The 10,000-nt window shown below is 40.5% G+C and overlaps 1 protein-coding gene across 1 annotated transcript in view; it reads right to left on the reverse strand.

Moving 5' to 3' along the window:
- The window catches only part of syne1a (spectrin repeat containing, nuclear envelope 1a), a 322,712-nt gene that overhangs the window by 92,680 nt on the left and 220,032 nt on the right, over window positions 1-10,000 (reverse strand). The window contains exons 94-97 of the mRNA XM_042094571.1: window positions 8,169-8,287; window positions 7,439-7,643; window positions 2,577-2,759; window positions 2,009-2,161 (exon numbers count right to left, since the gene is read on the reverse strand). Coding sequence (XP_041950505.1) covers window positions 2,009-2,161; window positions 2,577-2,759; window positions 7,439-7,643; window positions 8,169-8,287 — 660 coding nt within the window. The remainder of the gene's footprint in view (window positions 1-2,008; window positions 2,162-2,576; window positions 2,760-7,438; window positions 7,644-8,168; window positions 8,288-10,000) is intronic.

The following is a 10,000-nucleotide window of genomic DNA, read 5'->3' on the forward strand; positions in this document are numbered from 1 at the left end:
TCTTTATGCAGTTTTTCCTCAGGGAAGCTGTAACAAACCCAACCTCGATTGAGAAATCCATTATGTTATCTTAATGTCTTGATTAATGGGAAATGTTATCTTAACTTCAGTGTTTCACTTGAACACACAATATAAACGTAAATGCTTTTAGTGATATAGAGGTTATATAAAATGCTTTTAGTAATATAGAGGTTATATATATATATATATATAACACTTTATATTAAGACACACATATTCAACATTAATTAGCTGCTTACTAACATGTATATTAGTAGCATACTAGCCATTTGTTAGTCATTATAAGTCACTAATTAATACCTTATTCTGCTAGACCTTATTCTACCCTTACTAGACCCTTAATTAAGAATTCCCCCTATGTAAGCTCCTAATTACCCCTTTATAGTTATTAAATAAGTTGTTGCATATGAATTATGACCTAAATATGCATGGCTCAGTATGGGCCTTGTAAGGTGGTAGTACCACAAAAACAGTTATTCACTGCTAATAATACTTATCAAAGACACTCTTTTCAAATGGAACTAGACACTAAACCACAAATGCTAATAGTGTACAAATAACATGCAGAATATGTTCCCTATTCTAAAGTTGGGTCTTTGTTCACATTTAATTCACAATTAATTTGGCACTTATTAACCCCCATGTGTTATTAACCCCCATGTGTTATTAACCCCGTGTGTTATTAACCCCCATGTGTTATTAACCCCCATGTGTTATAAACCCCATGTGTTATTAACCCCCATGTGTTATCATGTGTTATTAACCCCCATGTGTTATTAACCCCCATGTGTTATTAACCCCGTGTGTTATTAACCCCCATGTGTTATTAACCCCCATGTGTTATCATGTGTTATTAACCCCCATGTGTTATTAACCCCGTGTGTTATTAACCCCCATGTGTTATTAACCCCGTGTGTTATTAACCCCCATGTGTTATTAACCCCCATGTGTTATCATGTGTTATTAACCCCGTGTGTTATTAACCCCCATGTGTTATTAACCCCCATGTGTTATTAACCCCGTGTGTTATTAACCCCCATGTGTTATTAACCCTGTGTGTTATTAACCCCCATGTGTTATTAACCCCCATGTGTTATCATGTGTTATTAACCCCCATGTGTTATTAACCCCCATGTGTTATTAACCCCCATGTGTTATCATGTGTTATTAACCCCCATGTGTTATTAACCCCCATGTGTTATTAACCCCCATGTGTTATCATGTGTTATTAACCCCGTGTGTTATTAACCCCCATGTGTTATTAACCCCCATGTCCCTAAACTAAAGTTGCCTCCTATTCACACTTTTTAAGTGTGTTACAGCAGCGCACACAAGAAGCAGAAGAAGAAGAAGAAGAAGCAGAAGAAGAAGAAGAAGCAGAAGAAGAAGAATAAGCAGAAGAAGAAGAAGAAGAAGCAGAAGAAGAAGAAGAAGAAGAAGTAGAAGACAGCCAAGTTAGCACAAATACAAAAATCGATTTTAGACCCAACTTTAGAATAGGGAACATATTCTGCATTACAAAGACTTAATTATGAGTTATTTGTACACTATTAGCACTTGTGGTTTAGTGTCTAGTTCCATTTGAAAAGAGTGTCTTTGATAAGTATTATTAGCAGTGAATAACTGTTTTTGTGGTACTACCACCTTACAAGGCCCATACTGAGCCATGCATATTTAGGTCATAATTCATATGCAACAACTTATTTAACAACTATAAAGGGGTAATTAGGAGCTTACATAGGGGGAATTCTTAATTAAGGGTCTAGTAAGGGTAGAATAAGGTCTTGCAGAGTAAGGTATTAATTAGTGACTTATAATGACTAACAAATGGCTAGTATGCTACTAATATACATGTTAGTAAGCAGCTAATTAATGTTGAATATGTGTCTTAATATAAAGTGTTATATATATATGTGTGTGTGTGTGTGTGTGTGTATGTATATATGTGTGTGTTGTGTGTATGTGTGTGTGCGTGTGTGTGTCAGACCTTCAGTGTGTCCATGCGCTCCTGAATGCTGTCTGGTGTTGGGGTTGCGGTCACTTCTGGCTCCGCCTCCTTCAGAACTAGCTCCGCCTCCTCACAGAGCTCCTCCAGAGCATCCAGCTGCTCCACAAGAGAGTCCACTTCCTGAACCCCACCCTGAGGGACGCACACACACACACACACACACACACACACACACACACACACACACATATTAAACACACGCGCACACACACACACACACACACACACACACACATACACACACATATTAAACACACGCACACACACACACACACACACACACACACACACACACACACACACACATATTAAACACACGCGCACACACACACATACACACACACACACACACACACACACACATACATATTAAACACACGCGCACACACACATCACATATTAATCGCTCACTCACTCACTCATTAACACATTCATTCATTCACACATTTAGTCGACCCTTCATTTATTTATCTAGCGTAGTATGTGCTTATAAACCTGCAACCACATATAACCACATATAACCTGCTATTCATATATATATATGTACCTGCAATACAGACTGCTGCCTGCAGAGGGCGTGCTCCACCGTGGCCAGGCGCTGTGTGAGTGACAGGTGGTCGGCTTGGAAGGTTGCCATGGCGCAGGGCTCCACCTGCTTCCTGAGCTGATCCGACACTTCTTGGAACTCCTGCAGAGCAGCCTGAAGAGAATCCTGATCAGCCAGCAGGTCCTGGACACACACATATTAAACACACACACACATTTTAAACACACACACACATATTAAACACACACACACACACACATACACACACATATTAAACACACACACACATATTAAACACACACACACATATTAAACACACACACACACATACACACATACATATTAAACACACACACACATATTAAACACACACACACACACACACACACACACATATTAAACACACACACACACAAATACACACACACTTATTAAACACACACATACACACACATACACACACACACATATTAAACACACACACACACACACACATACACACACACATATTAAACACACACACACATATTAAACACACACATACACACACACACACACACACACACATATTAAACACACACACATACACATACACACACACATATTAAACACACACACACACACACACACACACACATATTAAACACACACACACACACACACACACACACACACACACACACACACACACACACACACACATAATTCATTTATTTGGGATGACCAATACTGATTACAACAACACAGCATTCCAAATATGAATAAAGAGCCCATTTGTGTCTCACACAGCAACACAAACACTGTGCAAGTGCTTACAGCTTTACAGGTAAATCAGGCCATCCTTAAAAATATTTTCGTTTGCCGTAACCCGACCGACCCTGTCAATTTAGAACCGACCCAAATATTATTTTTTTCCCCCTTTTAGTCCGACCGACTTGCCGGTTGTAAACTTGCGTTAATACCGACCGATTGTTTTTTTTTACTCTAAACAACAAATACAAATGCAATAAAATAATATTTCTTTTAGTAGGCCCAAGTATTGTGAATATAAATTGCCTACATGCAAACGTGGCTCACTTAAAAAAAAAACCTGTGGCGTCATCTCTACACCATTGGTTTTACGCATGTCACACTATGGCCTACGCTTCGTTTCATTCACACAAACTGATAACGCTTTTACTTGGCACGAAGTTCTGGAAGAACTGTGGCCAGATCTTTTCTCATCCCTTCTCTCCCTAGTCTAACGGTGACCGTGTCGGAGTATTGAAATTGGTTGTGGTCTATTCAGCATTTCTCAAAATATGGGTCCACAACATGGAGACTGCTGGTCCGCGGAGTCGTGGAGTGAAATTAGGCCCGGTGCTTCATCTGATAATTTGCTGCGCAGTTGATCAAGAAACCGCGGATCGACGAAAAAAGAAAACAAACGTTTCTGCTATCGATGTCATTAAACATGGAGCCCTACAATTAAGTGGTGGTATGAGCATTCATTCAATGCGCGTCTGCGCGAGAGAAACTGAAACTAATCGATAACGTTGGTATCAAAGCTCCGCTTCAACCTGTTGGAAGGCTATTTATTTATTTAACGAAACTTAATAGAACGACGTTGTTTTTTGGAACTTCCTTAGAAACAGAGCAGAGACTGTATAATACACTGTATAGCATTGAGTATTGTATAGTCAAATTTCAATATAACGTGGCCAAGAGCTATTGTAGCCTTCTTTCTGGGTACATGTAGATGAGCCTTATGACCCAAAAGTCTGCCATGACCGGGCCTCAGGTCAAAGAAGTTTGAGAAAGGCTGGTCTATATAACCTGCATCAGAATGAGGTTTGCAATGGTGCGCCTGAAGGCACGGGTTGAAGACCCAGTCAGTTACGTCACGATATACACATTTGTGTAAATTCATTCCTACGTAATCACCATGACCAAAATTGTACTTTTTTTTTTACTTTGAATCTTGAAAAAAAAAAATATTGACCTACCTACCGACCCATTTTTATTTTTTTTTGGCTGTTACTGCAAACAAAAATATTTTTAAGGATGGCCTCAGGATAAATCTTATCAGCTAAATCAGTGTATAAATACATATGATCAGCTAAATCAGTGGATAAATACATATTATCAGGGGTAGAGATGGCACCGCCTTCTCCATACATGCAGACTGCCTATGATGGCTGACACAGAGCAGTATTTGGCTATTTGCTTAGATTTTGTCTTGTTAAGTCCAGCAATTTGCAATCCTCTAACACAGAGTCTATGAACATGTCCAAGGCTACCATAAATAAGTACAACCATTTTTGTGCTATAACCACCTACTGAAAGAGCATGAGTTAATGGCTGGTATTTTAACATTTTTTCTGAGAAACACAGGTCCATGTACATGTCAAAGCAACAACCCACTTCCAGAATCACAACAGTTTTTAAAAGATCATCAACAACAACAATGTCAGGAGTGTTTGGAGAGTCTCTGAGAACACTTTCTAGAGAGTAGTCATTCAAGTGTGTGAACCAGTTCAATTGTATTTTTTGTTTGTATGTATTACACTTTGTCCATATACTCTGCGTAGTTCGTTGGTTGTAATATCGACGATGCGATCGTGTCAGGCTATGTAGAGTGCTTTATATGCTGGGCAACCGTTCATTATGTGCGCGGTTGATTCTATTGTGCCGTCGTTGTGTAGAAGGCAAAACGGTTCATGACATTGTGGATACCACAGGGAGAGGTTATACTGAGTGGGGAGTGCTTGCAACCTAGCTTTAATGACAAATTGTTGAATGCCTGCGTTAACAGATGGGTTATGTAGTGCCGAATGTGAAACTGTCCGGTCCGCGCACTGTAGGCGAGTTTACCTTGGAGGCGCAGGTTCACCCAGTGAGTGCGCTGCTGAGAATGGAAGTGTTGGAGGATCTCATACCTGCATGTCCGGCTGTTCAGCTTTTTGCTGGTTTCGTCGTGGTGTAGAGTCGCTTCAGCATGCACATTTAAGTCCATGATTAGCTCCTCGCTGACGTTTACCTGTCCACCGCTTGTGCGTATCCAATTTAGCTGTATGTTATTGCTGCTACACAGATCGTTTAGATCAGGCCAATCTGACCGCACTCCAAACCCTGTGGCCCTGGCGTCCAGTTTTCCACTGGGTTTCTTTCTGAAGCCCAGGAAACCTGGTTCTCCATGAGGGGCAAGGGGGATCTTACGTTTGGTTAGGTCCAGTAGCAATGAGCTCCGGGCCGTTGCTCGCACAGTCGGGTCGTCGTTATTTAGCATATGCAGTAAGTGACTTATTCTGGTGGCTGTATAAATCCATTCAATGTTAGGGATTCCAAGTCCCCCCTCTGATTTGTTCATGAAAATTATACTCCTTGTTGTGTGTGTGTGTTAAGATTTGTCCATTTCCTAACCAGCTGCACTGTCTTATTGTTCAGTTCTTTCAAAGTTTTTTTGGCGATGTGAACATTGGCAAACAGGTGTTGCATTTTGGAGAGGGCTATGCCCCGAACTGCCTGGAGTTTCATACAGGTCGGCAAGGGGCATTGGTCTATCAGGTCCAATCTGGCAGAATACTCCTCACAGACACACACACACACACACACACACACACACACACACACACCCATACATACATACATACATACATACATACATACATACATACATAGATAGATCAATAGATACTTTATTGATCCCCAAGGGGAAATTCAAACACACACACACACACACACACACACATCTACACACTCAAACACTTGCTCTCACTCACACAACATGTACTCACTCACTTTCACTACGAACTTACTCCACTGTGTTTTGTTGTTGTTCTAGTCCCTCCACGGTGTAGTGTGTTGTGTTGTTGTTGTGTTGTTGAGTGGTGTTGTGGTTGTTGTGGTGTTCTTGTTGTTGTTGTGTTGTTACATTGATGTTGTTGTTGTGTTGTTATATTGCTGTTGTAGTGTTGTTGTAGTGTTGTTGTTGCATTGTTGTTGTTGTTATTGTGTTGTTGTTGTTGTGTTGCTGTGTTGTTGTTGTTTTGTTGCATTGTTGATGTTGTGTTATTGTTTTGTTGCATTGTTGTTGTGTTGTTGTTGTTGTTGTGTTGTTGCATTGTTGTTGTTGTTGTTGTTGCATTGTTGTTTTGTTGCATTGTTGTTGTTGTTGTGTTGTGTTCGTTGGTTTGGTTACTCACAGAGCATTTGTGCCTCCATGTGTCCAGCTCCTTATTGTGTTGTTGTTGTTGTTGTGCTGTTGTTGTGTTTTTATTGTATTGCTGTGTTGTTGTTGTGTTTGTTGTTGTTGTGTTTGTTGTTTTGTTGCATTGTTGTGTATGTTGTTGTTGTTGTGTTGTTGTGCTGTTACATTGTTGTTGTTGTTGTTGTGTTGTTGTGTTGTGTTTGTGTTGTTGTGTTGTTGTATTGTTGTTGTTTTGTTGCATTGTTGTTTTGTTGCATTGTTGTTGTTGTTGTTGTTGTTGTGTTGGTTGGTTGGGTTACTCACAGAGCATTTGTGCCTCCATGCATCCAGCTCCTTATTGTGTTGTTGTTGTTGTTGTTGTGCTGTTGTTGTGTTTTTGTTGTTGTGTTGTGTTGCTGTGTTGTTGTTTTGTTGCATTGTCGATGTTGTTGTGTTTGTTTTTGTTGTTGTTTTGTTGCATTGTTGTTGTTTTGTTGTGTTTGTTGTCGTTGTTGTTGTGTTGTTGTTGTTGTGTTGTTGTTGTTGTGTTGTGGTTGTATTGTTGGTGTGTTGTTGTTTTGTTGCTTTGTTGTTGTTATTTTGTTGTTGTTGTGTTGTTGCATTGTTGTTGTTGTGTTGTTGTTGTTGTTGTTGTTGTTGTTGTTGTGTTGTGTTGTTTGGTTTGGTTACTCACAGAGCATTTGTGCCTCCATGCGTCCAGCTCCTGTCCGGTGACGTCCCCGTCGGTGGCGTTCTTCAGCAGGCGCTGGGCAGCGTCCTCGTGCCGCTGGACCGCGGTGTGTGTGTGTGTGTGCAGCTCCTGGTAGCGCTGCCACAGCTGCAGCAGAGACTTACCACTCCGGAGCTGCTCAGAGACCTGCTCCAGCAGACCGTTCCACCTGAGCATAATAATAATAATAATAATATTAATAATAATAAAAATAATAATAATAATAATAATAATAATAATAATAATAATAAGCTGCACCAGACCGTTCTACCTGCTAATAATAATAATAATAATAATAATAATAATACAAATAATAATAATAATAATAATAATAATAATAATAATAATAATAAGCTGCTCCAGCAGACTGTTCAACCTGATGAACTGAACACACACATAGGGCTCACACACAAGTGTGTGAAAGTGTGCAGCTCCTGTCAAAGCTGTGTGTGTGTGTGCGTGTGTGTGTGTGTGTGTGTGTGTGTGTGAGTGAGTGAGTGAGTGTGTGTGTGTGTGTGTGTGTGTGTGTGTGTGTGTGTGTGTGTGTGTGTGTGAGTGAGTGAGTGTGTGTCTCACCTGAGTGTGATGTGTGTGTGTGTGTGTGTGTGTGTGTGTGTGAGTGAGTGTGTCTCACCTGAGTGTGATGTGGGTGTGTGTGTGTGTGTGTGTGTGTGTGTGTGTGTGTGTGTCTCACCTGAGTGTGACGTCGGTGAGTGTGTGTGTGAGCGTGGCGCTGTGTGTGTGCAGCAGCTGGGTGCTGGAGCTGAGTTGAGTCAGACTGCCCTCCTGGGCCTCCAGCTCCCCCTGCAGGGCCTGCGGAGAGGTGCAGCACGTCAGCACGGCAGCGTCGCCACGGTAACAGCATGTCATGCATATACAGTACATGTGTTGTCATGGAGATGAGGCCCAGAGGTCTGGATCTGATCTGTTTGATCTGTCAATCTCAGTATAGAACATTACTGAAGGCGCTTGATTTTATTATATATAAATAAATATAAATATGCTCCAGACTAACTTTTTGCACTGGTTGCACTGGTGCGCCTAACTTTTTTTCTTAGGTGCACAAGCACAAAAGTTAGGTGCACCCAAATGTTCAACTACATCACATTTAACACCGCAGCAGGTTCACTTTTTTCCTTAATTACTGTCCTATATAGGTTGTCCTATGACTTATGATTTACAATTCTACAAGAAAAGTAACTTAATGAAGTGTTGGTGCTTTAAGTGCTTCACTGAGCTGAAATTTAAACTTAAAACATCTCAAGATGAAATATCCTTCATGATCTTTAGGCCTTGGCTAAACCAGCTCGCCATGCTAGCACCTTCCATAGAAATGTATTTGAGCACAATTTAAAGAGATGTTCCAAGTAGCCTGGGGGATTTTTATGTGATTTTGCAATGATGATTGCAATAATCATTTGAAAGCCCCACAATGCAATTTACTTTTTAATTTTAGTATTTTTAAATTTTCAATAAGAAAATCACTATGGTTAATGCAGTAACAAAATGGTAGGCCTATTATTATAGGCTATTGCAATGACTTGCCATGCTCGATCTAAATGTGTCCATTCAATTCACCGTACACAATGACCACAGTTATACATGCAGGGAATATTCGGGCTTTAAATGTAGCAGCGATATTCGGTTTGCGCCAAATACCGGATTAAATTGATTGATGCCATCAGAATGAGTTTACACAACTCGCGCGCAAAACGAATATTGCTGTTGAAAACCGGGTTACTCCCTGCATGTAACTGCGGTCAATGACGCACTTCTTTTCGGCGATATCTGTATCTCTGTCGTTCGGGAAGGCCTTGTATGCATTGTTCGACATTTTAAGACGTCTTTTCATCTGCAATGACTCCTATAAATTTGGCGCAAGTGGCATTCCTGTACGTCGGGTTTACGTTCAAACTATTTTTCTGGTGAATAATTATTTCGGACTGAACTTGGTGAAGGGAAGTTTCACTAGGCCTATCGTAGGCAACGATAAACTTGATCATCATCTCGGGCTCGTCTGATCGGTTTGCTGCTGCCAGCCGCCGAAAGGCAGTGGGGAGAGGGGACATTTATCTCGGCCTATGTGACCACACTGTAATGCAACTACATCCACTCTGTTTATCTGACGGGTCTCTGACCTCCCTCTCAATTCAATTCAATTCAATTCAAGAAAGCTTTATTGGCATGAACGTTTCAATAACATTATTGCCAAAGCTCAATTACATGTACACAAAAATATAAATACAATAATGTTTAACAGAACTGTAAATTAAGTAAGACATAAAAGTTAAGAGACAATTCTAATAATAATAACAATCCTATTATTGTGTATGGCTGTGGCCTCACTGGCTGTCCCTCAGGTTATGGCAGGCTGCTACAAATTTTGCAGCCACAATGGCCACATCCTCGTTCTCTCCAAGGATGTAAGGCAATTTACCCTCATTTGTCAAAGTTCGAAACTCAGGGAGGATTGAATTTAGTTTACTGAATGACAATGTTCGAATTTCATCATATTTCGGACATTCT

This window comes from Alosa sapidissima, chromosome 6, assembly GCF_018492685.1.
Source record: "Alosa sapidissima isolate fAloSap1 chromosome 6, fAloSap1.pri, whole genome shotgun sequence".
In the NCBI taxonomy this organism is placed as follows: Eukaryota; Metazoa; Chordata; class Actinopteri; order Clupeiformes; family Clupeidae; genus Alosa; species Alosa sapidissima.